Here is a 19,671-nt window from a genome sequence, read left to right on the forward strand (position 1 = left end):
TTAGAAACGTTGCTATTTTTTTCTAAAATGAACGAACACGTCATGACAAAAACCCAGTTTAATGGTTATTTTATGGTATGACTTGTTTTATAAATGAATGCCTGCATCTCACCTGCATCTTCAGTTCTTGTTTTAAGAGATGCGGGACTTGGTTCCCCTACGCCGACGCTGTTTCTGGCCAACACTCGGAACTCGTACTCGACCCACGCGTTCAGATCCACCACTGTTGCCGTCAAGGTGTTGCCATCAATCACCTCCGGGACTGAGAGCAAACAGAAAAGCCCTGGTTTAACCCTAAAGACCTGGATTGCACAGCACCGAAAAGTCAACAGCAGCAGCCTAATATTGAGCCAATGTTTACAGTATGCCAGAAATGTCACGAAACATAAAATCGTGTTCTGGGTGGGATGGCGTTCCAATGAATTCGAATTTGAGCGGCAGGGCAAGAGACCAGATTAAGTCGTTTTGCGTTAGTACTTAGAGGCCCTTATATGTACTCAAAGCGAGCATAAGCTTCTTTCTAAAAAGCACATGAGACGTGCTATGGTAATTTCAGCCTCTCGCTGAATTGATGCTCCGCTTGACTAGCTTTAGCTAATCCTGTATTGTTACCCGTGTTCACTGCTTGCCAGCCCACTGTGAAAGCTGTCTTGGCCTGGATGATATAGCTTGTGATGGGGCTGCCATTATCCTGGCCGGGTCTCCAAGAAAGCTGAGCCGTGCTGTCCGTGATCTCCTCCACTGTTACACCATCTGGAGCTCCTGGGGGACCTGATTCAATCAGACAATTAGCAGTGAATTAGCAATTAGAAATGAAGTTACCTTAACTGACATCTAACCTTACTCACCCCCTGACAGGAAGCTCTCCTCTTATCGCCTCACTAAGTTCTGTGATATAAGGCCAGTCTCTAAAAGGTATTTTGATTTTAAAATGAAGAATTTCATTTTAAGCTGCTGTTTTTGCAGGAACACTAGATCTAGAATCATAGCAAATCTTTTCAGAGGCTTGAGCGCTCGGAGCTGTTTTCTTAGCACGTCTGGAAGCAGGCATTTCTCAGCACTCCTTTAATTGGTTCTTCCAATTAAAATGTGCAGAGAACTGTCTTGCTTTGTTAAGTACACACTTTTTTTGTGGTCATTGTGTCACTTGTATCATTCATGAGATCAGACGGTCTTTGCTTCTCACTTAAAAGGCACCCGTCCCAAAAACATGAAGACAAATTATAAATTTTTCGACTAGACCGTGAATCTTTTGGCACCAAGGCCCGCCATTGTCCATAACTATATTCGCAAGCCAGTCACTCCTAGTTTTCTGTAATAACAGCAGTAACTAAGTTTCACTATAGTCATATTTGTGTCACAATATATCGTAATACAAAAATGCAGCAATATGTATCATAGATATTGACCATCTGTATTGTGTACAGTTCACCCAAAATAAAACTTGCAGTGTGAGAAAAAAAATCTAGTTCACAGTTTTAGTGTCAGCACTACATTACGCTATTATTATAATAATTTGTTAAATTTATAAAGTGGTTTTCTGGGTACTAAAAGTGCTTTACATGGAAGGAGGGAGGGGGGGGATCTCCTCAACCACCACCAATCTGCAGCATCCACCTGGATAATGCATCGGCAGCCAAATTTCGCCAAACGCCCACACACCGGCTGATTGGTGGAGAGGGGTGATGAAGCCAGTCAGTATATGGGATTATTAGGAGGCCATGATGGACATTTTGCCCAGGATGCCAGGGTTACACCCCTACTCGTTTGCCGAAGGACATCCTGGGATTTTTAATGACCACAATGAGTCAGGACCTCGGTTTAACGTCTCATCTGAAGGACAGTGCTTATTGACAGAAAATTGTCCTCCATCACTATACTGGGGTGTTTGGACCCACACAGACCACAGGGTGAGCACCCCCTGCTGGCCTCACTACCACCTCTACCAGCAGCAACCTAGTTTTCCCAGGAAGTCTCCCATCCAGGTACTGACCAGGCTCAGCCCTGCTTAGTTTCAGTGGGAAACCAGTCTTGGGCTACAGGGTGATATGGGTGCTGCCATATATCTATAGATGTTGAATATATGATGTTGAATATAATGTATAATAATGCAATAGGGGAATATTTGTGGGTCCTGATAATGCAGAATGACTTTTGTTACCAGTAAAAAGTGGCCTACATTAATTTTAAATGTATCTAGTCAGTGACCGAATGCAAGCATATTCGTCTAAAATGATTGTGTATTTTCAGCTGCAGAATCATGAATAAAAATTTGATGAAATCATGAAATTTATTCTGGTGGGGCATTAGGTTACCAGCACCAAGTCCAAGCCTATTTATTTCCACCCCCAATGTAATCAAAAATGTATCATTTTAATCAACAGTAAAAAAATGTGTTAACCTTTTAACATATCATATCGTGAGGTCAATATCGTGATATGTATCGAATCGTGATACATGAGGGTATCATTACACCTCTCATAGAAATCCCACGTTTATAATTTGGCTCCTCATCTATTCAGGTTTAAGAAAGGTTGAATTAAAAAAAGACATTGCTTTTTAGTTGTTTTAGCTGATATTAGTACTTGTTTTTGTCATAATTAAAATTTAAGTGAAGCCCTTCAGCGAACCACTGATTTAATCCAACTCGTTTTATTAGCTCACTACAGCCTTTTTTCACTTGCGTTTTGTGCTTTCAGAAATTGCTAATTTTACACCGTTACGTTGTTATAAAGCATTATTATAGGCTCTGGCCATAAAAGTTGGCATGCCAATCCAATTTAAATTGAAAGATATTGATCCGGCTGAAACTCATTTGTGACCTTTGATAAACAGCTTTGATATGTTCCTCTAATTACATCTAATGGAACATGTAATAACGGATCAATTACATTTCCTTGGCAAAGCAAGGACAGCATTTTTGTCTTTCTATCAGATTTTTCTTCCAAATCCCAACCCTACATTTGAAGCTCCCCCCAATGCCTGGCCGTCGCTCCCTTACCTTTCACGATTAAAATAGCTGCAGCTGATAAACTCTCGACATCCGTGTCGACCACACAGACGTACTTTCCGGCATGTTTCAGCTGTATATTCCGTATCATCAAATCTCCAGATGTACTCTAGAGATATAAACAACAAAAACACAAGCATTACTATCCACTCGATCAGCGGAGACTTTAAAGCGACAGGAAGATGTGTGAGTTGTGTGTTATATTCCCCAGCAAGTGATGCAGTAAGTGTAGACACCCTGCTGGGTTTGGGAATGAAAATGTGGCTCAACTCCACAGCTAATGGATGACTTTTGGCAAAGGCTGTTCGCTGCTACGTTTGAAATGTCCGTCATGGATAAACATTCCCTCTGGCCAACCCTTAGGCTCCATCGGCACCGCACAGAACCCAGCTACCAAACTCACTCGCTAATTGGCTAATTAGAGCTTAATCACATTTAAGAGGTAGTGTGATTGGATTCAGTGTGCCGAAACCCTGTGATACGAAACTGCAAGTGATGAATACTAAATCTACACGCAACAATTAAATGCCTTTGTTAATCTAATAAAGATGAAGAAAGTTGTTCATAAGAGTGGAGGTGAACTTTTAAATTACTCAATCAAGGGAACAGATGAAGTACTGTGAAAACAGTAAGAAAAGTAATAAAGATATTTCCACTTATAATCATTATGATACATGAAATTATCAAGTAAAGAGAGCACCAGAATTTTCATACATTATGAATATATAATCATAATAAGAACCTTAATTACCACAAAGTACTTACTGATAAACTAACTTTTATCCTTAATATTTAAACAAGTGCTGTAAATTGATGAAATCTTTGAATCACTATATATTTTATATAAAAATACTCATATATTACATTATATATAAATATTTTTTAATAAATTAATATTTGTATTCAGCAAAGATGCATCAAATGTGACAGCAAAGCCATTGATAAAGTTATTTAAAAAATTATATTTCAAATAAATACTGGTCATTTGAAATGTATTTCCACAAATAAAAGAAGCAGCAAAATATTGATAATATTAAAGCTACACTGTGTGATATTTTCCCTCATCTAGCAGTGAAAAGGTATATGACCATCCAGTGAATAATAGTTTCTGTTCCTCTCAATTCTGATTTCGTTTTAACTCCTACGGTGGCCAATTTAGTCCAAGATTAACATGGCAATCCTCCTCTTCACATTCGACACGGCCATCGAGTGTTAAAATGCGAAAGGCGAAACTTGAATTTATGGGTATGTCCCTCTTTGGCTAATGTACTTTCAAGATGGAGGGGCAACATGGCGACCGGCATTCGAACCCCCTGTATGTATTTCAATGGCATATTATAAACTTGTGAGAATACTTTATTACTTGAAAGAAGTAAATATACATTAATGAGCACATATATTTTTGAAAGAAGTGTTTTTAGCTAAGAATAAACTAAAAAAGTTACACAGTGTAGCTTTAAGAAATGTTTCTTGAACATATATTATAATAATTCCTGAATGATCATATGAAGACTGGAGTAAAGATGCTGAAAATTCAACTTTGACATCATAGGAATAAATTATATTTTTTAAATATATTTAAATAGAAAACAGTTATTTGATATTCTAATAATATTTCATAATATTCATGTTTTACTGTATTTTTGATCAAATAAATGTATAGCCTTGGTGAGTATAAGACTTATTTAATTTTTTTTAAAAAAGTTTTACCCCAAACACTTGGTATGCTATATGGTATAACAACATTAAATTTGCTTTGTGTGTCAAATTTCAATGAAAAATGATCAGGGACAAATTTAAAGTTGTCACTATCACGCGGTACACTATATTTCCAAATGTACTGAGACACCCCTCCAAATCATTGAATTCAGGTGGAGGGGGATTATGGTGTGGGGTTATTTTTCAGGGATTGGAAAGCAAACTCAGCGAGTTTGGTGTGGAGGAACTTGACTGGCCTGCACAGAGTCCTGACCTCAACCCAACAGAACACCTTTGGGATGAATCTGAGCGGAGACTGTGAGCCAGGCCTTCTCGTCCAACATCTGTGTCTGACCTCACAAATACGCTTCTAGAAGAATGGTCAAAAATTCACATAAACACACTCGTAAACATTGTGAAAAGGTATAGTGTCGCTAGTGACCTGAGGCATGTAATAGTTTAAGGATATATTTTTCTACGCAACAATAATTGATTCTCTGATAACTCAATAAGTGCAATTAATGTTAATTCATCAAGGTGACAATGCCTGATACATGATGTCATGATGTTTAACTCATAACTACTGGTGAATGTGGTTTAACAAGTACAACATGTTCCTGGAACAGTATTCCAATCAACAAATCAGATCTAAGGGAAAAGTTTATGCTTACAACAAGGGTTAGGTGCTTCTACATCAGTGCTATTCACCACTAATATCCCTCTGATTTTAAGGATAATTTATAGGGTTAGGACAACAATTTCGGACATGACTTACTTGGCAAAATCACAGTGACCCTTTATTGCCGCAGGCATAAAATAAAATACACAAGTATCATCAGCAAAACTTGAATTGGCTGAGGGATTTACTGCAGAGCAAGCACTGCAATCAAATATTAGTGTCACTGTCACTTGATGGTGGATCTGGCGAAGAAGCTGTCAGCAATCAAAATATTGATTCTGAAGACATTGAAAATGATAGTTTTGAGAAAATGGTTGAGATTGTGAATATGAAACAGATGCTGAATGTACTGGGGAAATGAGATCTGATGGAAAAAGCATCTGCTCAAATTAAAACCTTACAAGTTCCAAAATGTAATGAAATATGCTTTCATTTGTTCTTTTGTAAATGTTATTAAAATATCATAAGTTTTATACTATTGCGGCACTTAGAGAGCCATCTAGCCATCGTGTTAGACATAGATCTAGGTCGTTAAAAAAATGATTCACCAAATATGTAATAATGACTGGAGAAAACATTCATGCATTTAAGAGTTAATTCCTACTTTATTCTACCATCTGTCAAAATCTTAATTTGAATAGAATCAATTCCTTATTGCCATTGTTCACAGACACTGATTTGCTTGGATGTTGATATTGTCTGTACTGCACTGAAGTCTTTGGCATGGAAAACTTCACTAATTTAATAAAAAGCGCTTAGATTTCAAATCAATTAAATTACATGAGATAAGATGTGTGCTCTTATCTAAGGGTGAGATTGTGGTTGGCAAACAAGAGGTAAATCTGCAATTTCAGCAGTAAGGACATTAAGCTACAAATTTAGTTTCATTATGAAAATGAGTTCTTCCAAGCTGTGGACTTCATGCTGATAATCCTACAAGACGGGTGGCATCAGAGAATTCATAAGAACTGGAATATAATTACTGAGAAGAATCACTGGCTTAAATGAAGATGAGTGCGTTTCCTATGTGTGTCCAAATGTTGAAAACCTTTAGATTTATCATGAAATCATCATAATTATATAAAAGTCAAAAATAATTTTATTTTACTGTTGCTTCCACAATGCAGAAAACAAACTCATTTAATTCCCTAAAATATGCAACCTTATTTTTTATTATAAAAAAAACCCTCATCTTTTTGACAGCTTTGGGGGTGGTGATTAATGAATCTGTTTAAGGATTGCTCAGTTGAGTCATGCACATCCAATATTGACCAGTCAGTCCTCATTAGGGCTTTCTCTCAGTCATTACTATTTCCAGAAAGGCGTCATTACATCCCAGAGAAAAGCAATCTGAGATGTGAGATCTGACCATTCACAAGCCTTATGAGGATATTACACTTGAGATCCTTGAAGAAAAAACTTTGATGGATTGGTTTTTATTCTGTGAAGAGGAGGGAAAAGAAGCTCAAAGTGAACCTAGTGGGCTGCTAAACAGTCAAAGCAACAGCTAAAAACTCAAAAAGAGAGTGATAAATTGATCCCTGCCAAGTCTTCCACATTTTAACAGTAGGTCTGCCTCATAGCACAATGGATGCATTATACAGTAAACTACCGGATGTATCCGTTCAGAATCTGACATTCTTGTTTTTATGGAATATTGCAGTATGTGTTATAAATGATTTATCCAGGCACAATAATAAGCATAATGAGGCCGTAAAAGTGAAATCAGTTTAATCTTCCCAACAGCCTCTGTAGTCCCATATAGCCACTTGTTTGCAACGGCCTTTTTCAAGACATATATCAAGTATCTTGAGCTTGTGTTCCTTCACTTAGACCTTATTTCAGCCATTTAAACTAAATCCCATAAAAATAAAAACCCCACTGATTCGGGACGATGGATGGATCCGGAAGTGCTCAAATGCTAACTTTCTTCTGCGTTTTGGTCTACAAAGTGATGTCATACCTGCACCACTCTAGATCCCAACAACATCAAATCCCGACCTACATTTTTTCTTGTTCAAAAAGCCGTTTCACTCGGATATATGTCACAAAGGGAAAGAAAAGACTATCGCAACTTCCATTTCATGCAGACTTTTGAATGATTCAATTGACAACTGCCATAAACAAAAACAGCAACCTAAACCAAAAAAGAAATGCGTATGATACATTGAACAGTTGATAGAACAGAATATAGACAGAGAGGATAACTAATAAAATATGACTTACCCCACCCACATGCTCATAATGCTGGTCCAGTTTATTGAGGAGCTGCCCATTGAAGGCCCAGGAGAATGAAACATCCAGAGCAGGGTCACAGGAGATCTGGCAGGGCAGTACAATGCTCTCCCCGACTATGATCTCCATGTCCACCGGACCCTGGGTGATTTGTGTGGGATCTGCTCAAAATCACACTGAGCTTTACTCAATGGCAAGTCGTAAGGTTTATTCAATCAATATTATATCAATAATAAATATATACATTCTCTTGCTAAACCATAAAATGAAATAGGCAATTTTTTTCCCAACCTAAACTCATAAGGAAAACATTTGGGCAAAATGTGAAATTGCTCAATTTACAAGAGTTTTGAGCCTGGTACCAAACCAACCAACTCTCAGCAAAGATACAGATTTTGAAAATGCGAAACTTCCGAAAAAGAGGAAGGAGGATGTGTGCTTATCAATAAATGAACTACTAATACCACGATGAAGCATTGCGATGGACTACAAGCACATTAACAAATGTAGAACTCATAGCAGGTCTGTCTTGAGAGGTTTAAGGACCCATTTCTCTATGGAGAAAATGAATGCGATTTTTACTTCCATCCACTAGGTAGGATAATAACGCTTTATCTACTATTTTAGAAAAAAACTGCTTTCTGTTCTGAAAATTATAACATGTTTATAGTGTGTGATGAAGTCTTATTTCAGACAATTTCTATTTAACTGACATAACCCTTTTAACTACATCAATGATTTTACATTCATATTCAAATCTGCTGGGGCGGAGTTTGCTGTAAAAGACTGTGATGTAGTAATCTCAGCAAAACCCAGAGTGCAAATGCAGCGTTCTATATTTTTCTCTCTAAATTGTGCACGCTCAACCTATAACCTACACCCTCACACACTCCATTAGTGTAATCCAGGGTAATTGCAATGCCATAAGCGGAGCGTGAAAATGGGTAATTATAACAACACACAAAAAGCTACTATATCCCATCCCTGTTGAGTTGAGTTGAGTTAAAAAAAAGAAAAAAAAAACTGCCAGTTGGAGAGCTGAACCGCTCAACCCATTGTAATATATTACAGGGGCATGCAAGCCCCAGAAACAATCAAACAACTTTCCTGTCAGAAAGCATTATAAAAACAACAAACTACATGAAACAGAAGGCCATGTGTGCAGAACACCTTTGTATTTACTCTTTTGCCTAAATCTATTTGTTGTTCTGGAGTGGCTGGTACCTGCCAGGTTAGGATAGGATAGTTATCACTATACTACTATCACTAGTAGTCACCCCAAAAATGAAAATTCATTCATCATATTTACCCTCATACTGTCCCAAACTTATGATTTTCTTTATTCTGTCGAACACAATGTTTGTCAAATGTTTTAGTTCATATAGTGCAAGTCAATGGGCTCCAACAATTCCAAGCTGTTCAAAGATAGTTTAAAATTAATCCATACCACTCCAGTGGTTTAAAATGTTGGTAACACTTTAGTTTAGGGTCCAATTATCACTATTAAATAGTTGCTTATTAGCATGCACATTACAAGGATATTGGCTGTTTATTAAACCACATTAAGTAAGAGATGTACATCTAGCCGCTTGTTATCGCAGAATAAACCCTGACAGAGTGATCAGGACCCTGACGCGAAGCCGATCTAGAACCCGGCTAGTATCGGATAAGATTTGCATATTTAATGAGCTTCGGGTCCTGTCAGTTCACATGAGGGAGGGATTGTTTAGAAAGCGGCCAGAATAATTCTCGGACGGGGCTCAGTCTCAAAGCGTATTTATCAAACAAACACAATGATTTATCTCTCATCCACCCGTGATTTATTTATTTTTTTATTACTTGGCCCGCCCGATCGGTGGATATAAGTGCGAACCACACACACACAGCCCTGGGACGTTGGACTTTGCGAGCCCTGGGAGTCGGATCTCGCAATGAACCAACAAATAATGGATTCTCCAGCTTGTGACGTGCTGTCTAAATGCTAATATACTCTGTTAGACACATACACATAATCAATACACTAAAAATGCTCTTCTTATTTAGTTGTTTTTTCTTCTTGTTTCCAGTCCAAAAATCTAATTATTCTTAAATCAAGATTAATTTGCTAGAGACCTAAGTAAAATAGCATGATATTTTTCCTTGTTGTCTTTAAAATAAAATCAAAAAAAGTTTTTGCTTAAAACAAGCAAAATTATCTGCTAATGGGGTGAGAAAAATAATCTTATTTATGATAGAAATCCTGTTTCTTGTTTCTATCCCAAACAGAAATAAGATTATTTTTCTCACTTATTGAGTGTGCATTGTATTTTTTGATGTAAGTACATAGTAGTTAAGGGCGCCTAATATAAAGTGAGGCAGCTAACATTTTCCAGATCACTATTGCACCTTTAATAGTGAGAATTGGACTCTAATCCAAAGTGTGACCCAAGTTTTCTGACGTGATAAAATTAAATACTCACTTCAATACTTCACCGCCACATCAATAACATAAAACCTGCATGTCACATGACTGAACATGATGTCGTCTTCACACAAAAGCTTGATTTGGAAGGCAATAACCACTTAAATTTCACTCTGTTCATCATACTAAATGATTCCTTGCACCCGAATATGTGTACTTCCATACTATATAGTAGACGAAAAAACTAGTACTATGTCCGACATGAATAGTACTCATTAAATAGTAGGCAAAAAGTACCTGAATGACCTACTGCTGAGATGCTGAAGTGTGTAATCATACACTTTACTATCCCATGAGGCCACAGAAGGCCACCTTTATTTCCTTTTTGGAGCTTTAAACTGTTAGACCCCATTGACTATTCAGTGTATGGACAAAAACAGCTGAGACATACTTCAAATATCTTCTTTTGTGCTCCGCAGAACAAAGAAACATTTGCAAGTACAAGAGGGTGAGTAAATGATGACAGAATGTTTATTTCTGGGTGAACTATCCCTTTAAGAAACCGTCATGATTTTGATTAATTGTGCAGCCGTACCAAGAACACAGTTGCCAGAAACTGTGAAGCCCCCAGAGTTTGCAGACAAATCACCACTTCCCACAAACATTCCCACAGTTGAATGATACTCTAAAATGACTTGTATCTGCAGAAAAAAAGCAAGGATGAAGCCTAAAGCGTAATACTGTTACAGTAATCCTTACCTGTGACCAGCAGCCTTCCTGTAGTGCTGGCCGCACCAAACTGGTTTCTAGCCAAGCATGCATAGTTTCCCCCGTCCATCTTGGTCACATTTGTAATTCTAAGTGTTCCATCAGGGAGAAAAGTTATCCTAAAGGAGAGAACCACAATCCTCTCAAATCAAATTGAAACTTCGTTAACTCATAATGGAGCTACATTCCGAGTACAATTGTGCTTTATCTTTCGGGAACAGTATAAATGTGTTAAAAAGAACATAATGTGTTTCTTTTGAATGGCACATAAATCTTTGTACATTGGACACTCTCCATGGCTCAGTTCACACAGCTGCCCGAAAGAGAATGTGCGTTCACATGAAACAGCCATTCAAACGTAAAGCCAACGAGTGCATCGCTCAATCTACCGCCACATTATTTGAATTTCGATTTCCTTCCGACCCTTCATGACTATTTCTTAATCTTAAAAAATACAACTCTTTTTTTTCTCATGAGCATGTTAAGGGCCTAATATAATTTCAAGTGCTTTCAATTTTATTTAATTGCTATTTACCTGTAACTGCCATCTGTGACACTTTAACCTTTTATAACTCAATCATAGTTTACATCTAGACATTAATATTTACAACAATAAATAATTTCAATGATTTCAAGGTGTCTTTTTTTGGGGATGTGCTTTGCCTGATGCACTTTCGCCGTATCTGCTATACAAGATTTTCTTTTGGTTGTGCGGGCTGGGAGCAATTTTAGTTCTACAATGTATAGTTAAACTACTAATAAAGCAAAATTTCATGACTGAAAGAAAAAAAAGTAATAAACATTATTTCATTAAAGTATATAGTTGAATACAGATTTTTGGCTCATTAGCTGTTTTCAAATCATTTAAAATGTAGGTTCCAATTAGACTCAAAAGTAGACTCAAAAGTTTTGGGTAAGACTTTTCTTATGCTCACCAAGGCTGCATTTTTTGATTTAATATACTGTACAGTAAAACAGTAAAATAGTGAAATAGCTATTATTCAAATTTAAAAGAACTGTTTTCAATTGTAATACTTTTTTTAATGTAATAATTTATTCATGTGATGGTAAAGCTGGAAACTGATATTTTTTCTTCTTCTATGAACAGAACTTCCATAGTAACAGCATTTAAATAGAAATCTTTTATAACATTATAAATGTCCTTGCTCAAAAAAAGCTCATTATTTGAAAGGAAAATAGTACAGACCTCTCTAAACTATGACTGATACTGAATAGTATTCCTGAGAGCTAATGGAATTTGCACCATACAATGGCAAAAAAATAAGACTAATATGAAATGCTAATATATACTAAGGCAATTATATTATTTTGATAAAAAATGACTATGATGAGTGCTAATATGTTAAACTTGTTTTATAATGTTACAATCATCCCCGTAATGGTAACTAAAAAAAAAAAAAAGCTCAAAGCTTTTGTAAAAATGTAATGGTACTATTACTGATGGCACATAGATATACAGCAGTGTGTGATTTATGAAAAAAAACAAAACACATAACAACAAAACATGTAAGCCATCTTAAAATTGCCTCTAGTCTCCCCTATATATCAACAGCGATTCGCAATACATCATCTGGAGCACCAGAGAGCAAATGCTGGTAACCCAGTACTGGAATGTTAATGTCTTAATGCACAATTCCCCAGCAATGCGCTTACAGTTAAATTGGACTGCGGAGGTCTCACCAAGTGCTCTCGAAACAAACAACTGTAGCTTAATGCAAATCTATTGTTTTCCCACAATAGTTCTCCACCCTTGACAGGATTCGCCCCGTACTATTTAATCCAACTTCATTATAAAAAGAGCAAAGCTTGCGATCCGCTGTGCTTCCTCAAGTGGCCTCCTACCAGGAATCATTTCATACTTGACAGACTCAACCCAAAACGCCGAGCGACCTCCTGCCGGCCAGGCCTAATGGCCTGCTTCATAATTCATGAGTGTTATGGTCAGTGAGCTACCACAATTGGCATTGCTGCTTCCTTTTGATAACTGTTAAGTTGCAGCCTAGGCACAGATAGTGTGAACATAGCAGGCCTCCTGGAGTGAAGCCTGGTATGAATAGATGGTTACAAGGAAGGGATATGAGGAATTAAGGGCAAGAAAAGGAAGAAAAAAGATGGTATCCGTACCTCTCAGTGCTTTGCAGAGGTTCATTGCCTTTCTTCCACAGGCTGATGGCAGTTGGAAAGGCCTGCGGCCTGCAATCCATGATGACTGTGCTGCCCGTCTTGGCTTTAAGCAGAGCTCTGAGAGGGCTTCTGGAAAAGTCTGGGGGCGAGGCTGTGGAAAAACACAGGGCCAAGAGAGTCAAACTGCCGCCTCAGGCTCGGGTGCCCTGCGCACATAACTGTAAATGGACAGCAGGGCCAAAAGCAGTGGTGTGTGTGTGTGTGTGCTCTGCTGATCTAGTACCCCTTTAGCTTTTTCTCTTAAAGAAACAGTTCAATAAAAATTCTCAAAGGAACTTCGCTTACACGCTCTCTCTGTGCTGTTTTAGCGTTCCACTAAAGGTGTGCAAATCAGGCAAGAAATAAGTGATGAATGCAATTTGCACTGTGCAGTTCCTCATCATGGTTCTGAGTTTGAGCAGGAGGTATTTGACTCCCACAGTCTGGTCAATTCTTTATTGGGGCAGTCCAAAAAATTAGCAAAAATCTTAATTTTGGGATACTATATTTCCCATTATTTGTATACAATACTGTTATGTATGCAAACATCTCCATGGACTATTACAATTAATGGCAAAAGGAATGTTTGTAAATGTAAGCTGATATTTCATACTGATACACTACAGGGGTCCTCAATCTCGGTCCTGGAGGGCCACTGTCCTGCAGAGTTTAGCTCCAAACCCAATCAAACACACCTGAAACAGCTAATCAATGCCTTTAAAGGTATTGATTAGCTGTTTCAGGTGTGTTTGATTGGGGTTGGAGCTAAACTGTGCAGGACAAAGGCCCTCCAGGACTGAGATTGGGGACTCCTGCACTACAGCAAAAAATATAAATAACTGGCTTATGAAAATATAAACGTGCCTAAGACTTTTGCACAGTACTATATATATTATGAATACTACTATATATTCCATATACATCCAGAAATTTTAAATTTAATAATAATAATACATGAATTAATTAATGAACTAATGATGATCTGAGTGAACTATCCTATTAAATACAGGCATACAAATACATTTACTTATATTACGGGCCATTGAATGCTTGAATCTGATTGGCAGATGAACGCTCTGAGGCGTGCAATTATTTTCTGAGAAACGCACAGGGAACGTAGTTCCAGGCAGCTCTCTTGACCACATTACAGTTTCAGATCACTTCGCATAGTTAACTGTAATAACAGAAAATACAGGACTAAAAAAACAACAACATGACAGATGATTTTCCGGGCGGCTTTTCGTCTGGTTTTTGTACATAATTCGCTATTCTGAGTAGGACTATTTCTGATATTTTTTCACTAGCGAGGTAATAACAGCGCTGTTTAGAGATGCACAGAGATAGCCTAATTCACACAAGCTCTCTCTCTCTCTCTCTCTCTCTCTCTCTCTCTCTCTCTCTCTCTCTCTCTCTCTCTCTCTCTCTCTCTCTCTCTCTCTCTCTCTCTCTCTCTCTCTCTCTCTCTCTCTCTCTCTTTCTTTCTAATAACTTCATTAATAACTGCAGCAGAATTCTATCAATTGCTCAAGACTCCGTTACCAGCTTTAAAATGAATGTTTCGGAACTAGCAAAAGAGCCGTTGGATGAGACGCGGAAGAAATAGTCCTACTCACAATAGCGATTTAAGTACAAATACCAGAGGAATCCCTTTAAATATATCACTGGATCGATGTCTTGAGATGTGGTAACTGTAGTATAAGACTAATTGATGACGAGCTGTTAAATTATTCGAAAAATAATGCACACCCGCGAAGAGGAATATTCCTTACATATTTATGTACTTAAATACTAAATACTCTGCAATTGTACTTTTGCTATATGTGTCAAGCAGGGCAAGCGAGAGCCGTGAGAGAGCGGTGCGAGGCCGGTGCGTGATTGAAGATGAGCGCCAGCTGCTCGTCCCACCAGTCTCGGCTCTCTCACGGAGGAGTCTGGAAGAATAAACGGAGGAGCTTTGACAGTGAAGGACGAGAGAGGACCAGGCCTGGACTTTATGTTTTGTTTTGTTTGTGTTTTAATATGTTTGTGCGACAGTCGCCTGTGAGGAGGCTTCATTTAGTTTATTTATTGATTAAAGTCTTTAAACATTCACCGTTTTGATTGTGCTAAAATTAACTATTGCAAGAATACTTTATGTACACTTTAAATATCTTTAGTGGGCTTGCATTTAATTACTGATACTATACAGTGATTATATTAATACTGATATTAAGACACATTTATGAATAGTGTAATAAAGTAGTACTCTAAATAAAGTTTAATTATAATGTTTATACCAGTAAGTCTCAAGTGATATGTCAGTAAATGTATAGTACACTTATAAATGTATTTTAAATACATTTTGGTATAGGTTTTTTCACCAGTGTAAGTTGTCCAGTTTTTAAAGCAGCCCTTATATGAAAGACATTTTCCGATAGCGATGACGCAACACTAAGAGACTAGCCCTAATTGGGTCTAATGTATCTCCTCTGCCGAGAAGCGGCATTTATCCAATGCTGTGAATGGGAAAGCTGCTTATGCACTGTCATACCGAACACGCTGTGGCCTAAAGCATTGTTAAATAGCATCTCTATTACCTAATTAGCCCGTGGAGGGTTGCTGGCTCCTACACAAACATCATTAGAGAAGGCCAGTGAAGGAATTGGCAGCAGTCAGAAAGCAGAGGTGTCCTAAATGACCTCTACTCACTTTCCACCATCTCGCTCTCCCTCTGTGTCTATGAGCTGATGACAAAGATCTTTCTCTGGTCTTTGTCACTGTCTGCTTGAATGTTTTTCCATCAGTGAACCCCTCAGACGTTGCTTTGTCATGTTGTCAACAGAGTGGCCACAGTTCCTCATCTCCCACCAGCCAATCAATAGTGGATTAACATTACTAAAAGTCACAGTGCCACGCCACTCCACTCTAAATGCTGCAAAATCAATGTTCTTATGGGAAATTTTGAAAAGAGGGCAGCTCCTTGGTGTTTGAGCCCTTTCCAATAGTTTATTTGCCTGTAAAAACCTCTGAGCTGCTCTTGTGTTCTGATATTCATAATGAACCATACTGCACTTTGAACTTCTTTTGCAAACTGCAATAGTAACTTCTTTGTAGTGCCAACCACTGAACCAGCGACTCAGAGCTAGATAAAAAAGTACTGACTCAAGGTCTGCTTACAAAAAAAAACACTCAAGTACATTGTAGAATCATTTCTTTTGTAAAAATCTAGTCCTTTTTTCTCTATCTACTAGGCTAATCTTAAATATGTATCCAACACTTAAAGGTGCAGTGTTTAGAATTTATGAGGATCTATTGACTGTAATGCATTATAATATAATATAATATAATATAATATACATAACTATGTTTTCAGTGGTGTATAAAGACCTTACATAATGAACCGTTATGTTTTATTACCTTAGAATGAGACATTTCTATCTATATACACAATGATGAGTTGCCACCTGTGCAATAAGTCCATTCATGAAATTTCCTCACTACTAACTATTCACGTGCAAAAGTTAGTGGTATTATAACAAAGTGGATGCAATTGGGAACAACAGCAACTTGAGTGCTGAGGTGTACACACCGCAGAAGTCAATAGCTACAGACCTCCAGACTTCATGTGGCCTTTAGATTAGCTCAAGAACAGTGTGTAGAGAGCTTCATGGAATGGGTTTCCATGGCCGAGCAGCTGCATCTAAACCTTACATCACTAAGAGCAATGCAAAGTGTCGGATGCAGTGGTGTAAAGCACGCCACCACTGGACTCTAGAGCAGTGGAGACATGTTCTCTGGACTAGAGTGACGAATCACGCTTATCTGTCTAGCAATCCGATGGATGAGTCTGGGTTTTGTGGTTGCCAGGAGAACAGTATTTGCCTGACTGCATTGTGCCAAGTGTAAAGTTTGGTGGATGGGGGATTATGGTGTAGGTTTGTTTTTCAGGGGTTGGGTTTGGCCCCTTAGTTCCAGTGAAAAGAACTCTTAATGTTTTAGCATACCAAGACATTTTGGATTTCATGCTCCCAAATTTTTTGGGAATATTTAGGGATGGCCCTTTTTTGTTCCAACATGACATGAAGCAGGGTCCATAAAGACATGGATGAGTGATATTGGTATGAAGGAACTTGAGTGGCCTGCACCTCAACCTGAAAGAACACCGTTGGGATGAATTTGAGCAGAGACTGAGAGCCAGGCCTTCTCATCCTACATCAGTGCCTGACCTCACAAATGCCACAATTCCTAAACCTTGTGGAAAGCCTTCCCAGAAGACTTGAAGCTTTTATATCTGCAAAGGGTGGGCCAACTCCATATTAAACTGCTGTAAGCGATGTTTAGATGAATATGTAAATATGTGCTTCACACCTTTATATCAATAGCAAAATAAACACAACAAAAATGACAGTGGTGAGAAAGCAGTTAAGAAAGCATCTGATCAGAGCGATGTGAATATGCTCTAGGTCTGCAATTCACTGGCATTATGTCGACAGATGAGGTAATTCAAATGAAACATTTATGATAGTTTGATTATAAAATAGGCTATACTTAGGACTATATACTACATAGATCTGGCTCTGTGAGACTCTAGTTTGAATGAATCCCTTTTCTTTCCCTTTTCTTAGTCTGAGGCCTTTCTGTCCTTTGAATGGAAGTGTATGCCCACTTGCTGTCCACATCCAGAAGGTAATGAAAACATCATCAAAGTAGTCCATATGTGACATCAGTCGGTGAGTTAGACTCTTTTGAAGCGTCGACAATACATTTTGGTCCAAAAATAACCAAAAATGCGACTTCATTCAGCATTGTCTTCTCTTCCGTGTTCCTCAAATAAAGAATCAAACGGTCATGATTCAAGATTCGGAGCGCGAGTCAAACTGGCAAACTGCTGAAATCACGTGACAATGGTGATATGAATCACGAATCAATCTGCTGATTCACGACCCTTTGATTCTTTATTTGAGGTTTGAAAACAAACGCGGAAGAGAAGACAATGCTGAATAAAGTCGTATTTTTGGTTATTTTTGGACCAAAATGTATTGTCGACGCTTCAAAAGAGTCTAACTAATCCACTGATGTCACATATGGACTACTTTGATGATGTTTTCATTACCATCTGGACGTGGACAGCAAGTGGGCATACACTTACATTCAAAGGACAGAAAATAACTAAACCTCGGACTAAATCTAAAATATCTTAAACTGTGTTTCGAGGATGAACAGAGGTCTTACGGGTGTGGAACAACATTGGGGTGAGTCATTAATGAAAGAAATTTCATTTTTGGGTGAAATAACCCTTTAATTATTTTAATATTTTAAAATATTTTTCTGAATATTTCTCAAACTGCTTTTTCTATCTCAAAATAACAAAATGTTTATAGCAGCTCATCTACCACATCTTAATTTATCGTACAGTACATAGTCTTACATAGGTAATAACATTTAAATAACATCTTGTATATTAAAAAAGCATGTATATTACTTTTTAGAGGCTAGTGTCATTTTTTATCATTAGTATCATTATATAAGATAAAATATATTTAAAAAAAACATTGCTTCAGAATTCTTTTTTTTTTTGGCAAATGAGAATCGATATATGATATATACAGCCATTCAATAAAATAAATACATTTATACAAATAAATTAATATATACAAACATTTTTGTTGTATGTGTGGTTTCTGGAACGATTCTAAACGCTGTACAGCAATGTTACCTAACTGCAACCAAAAAGCAATGTTGTGAAAAAGTTTTGTGTTTGCTGGGATGGAGCTGCAAAGTGAATAATTGGAAAAGATAATTGGAAACGAGAAGGTACAGAAGGCTCTCTTACCTAACACCACCAGCTCAGCACCAAAATAAATGATTCCGTGTTTGTTCTCAGCGACACACTGATACATGCCAGCATCTGAGAGGTTTACAGAGCTGATTGTCAAGGCTCCATTCTCTATCTGTATTCTGTCCTGTGACACAGAAGAACAGAAATGAAAAGCATTTAAAAATAGCTGTGCATTCAACTCAAACAACAAAGACTGAAGTTTAGTTGTTATATAATCAATAAAATTGTTATATACATTTGACAGAGCTCTCCGGATGAGGTTTGACCTGAAGAATATTGCACTGTCAATCCAGATCTTTTTACGGCTACAACACCATTACTCCTTGAATTTTACCTCGGCTGCCAGCAGTTCTCCGTTCTTCAGCCAGCTGTATGAAGGCTTGGGCTTGCCATTGGCCTTACACTCCCAAAACAATCTCTCTTCAATTGACAAAGCGTTGTCTCGCATCGTCTGAACCCACTGAGGCTTTGCTAAGAAAACAAGAGTAAATAATTTTTTATTGCATATTTAAAAAAAAAAATAATACTCTAAATGCATACTACCATTTTGAAAGTCTCATGCTCAACAAGGCAACGGAGCCCCTAAAGGGACGTGGTGGTGGATTTTTTTTAGGATGGGAGATTTTTTTTCTTTGCGTTCCCACTCAAAACGTTTGCGTTCCCTCACAAAGATATTTACGTTCCCACGCAAAACCTGTTGTGAACTCAGACAAAACTTCCTGTTTAATGTCCAGCTGGCAGTTTCAGAGCTCCGTAAGTTAACCCTTGTGTGGTGTTCATATTTTTGTTACTCAGCCAGTGTTCGTGGGTCTGTTGGACCCGCTGCATTTTTAGGTTTTTAATTCAACACAATCAAAAATGTTACATTAAAATACTCA

At 37.7% G+C, this 19,671-nt stretch overlaps 1 protein-coding gene across 3 annotated transcripts in view; it reads right to left on the reverse strand.

Moving 5' to 3' along the window:
- Positions 1-19,671, reverse strand: part of cntn3a.2 (contactin 3a, tandem duplicate 2) — a 98,935-nt gene that overhangs the window by 23,913 nt on the left and 55,351 nt on the right. For all 3 annotated transcript variants that reach the window (XM_067446645.1, XM_067446644.1, XM_067446643.1), the window contains 8 exons: positions 19,128-19,264; positions 18,788-18,917; positions 12,937-13,087; positions 10,783-10,910; positions 7,614-7,783; positions 3,002-3,119; positions 613-771; positions 113-262 (listed from right to left, as the gene is read on the reverse strand). In XM_067446645.1, the coding sequence (XP_067302746.1) occupies positions 113-262; positions 613-771; positions 3,002-3,119; positions 7,614-7,783; positions 10,783-10,910; positions 12,937-13,087; positions 18,788-18,917; positions 19,128-19,264 (1,143 nt within the window). The remainder of the gene's footprint in view (positions 1-112; positions 263-612; positions 772-3,001; positions 3,120-7,613; positions 7,784-10,782; positions 10,911-12,936; positions 13,088-18,787; positions 18,918-19,127; positions 19,265-19,671) is intronic.

This window comes from Pseudorasbora parva, chromosome 6, assembly GCF_024679245.1.
Source record: "Pseudorasbora parva isolate DD20220531a chromosome 6, ASM2467924v1, whole genome shotgun sequence".
NCBI classification, from domain to species: domain Eukaryota; kingdom Metazoa; phylum Chordata; class Actinopteri; order Cypriniformes; family Gobionidae; genus Pseudorasbora; species Pseudorasbora parva.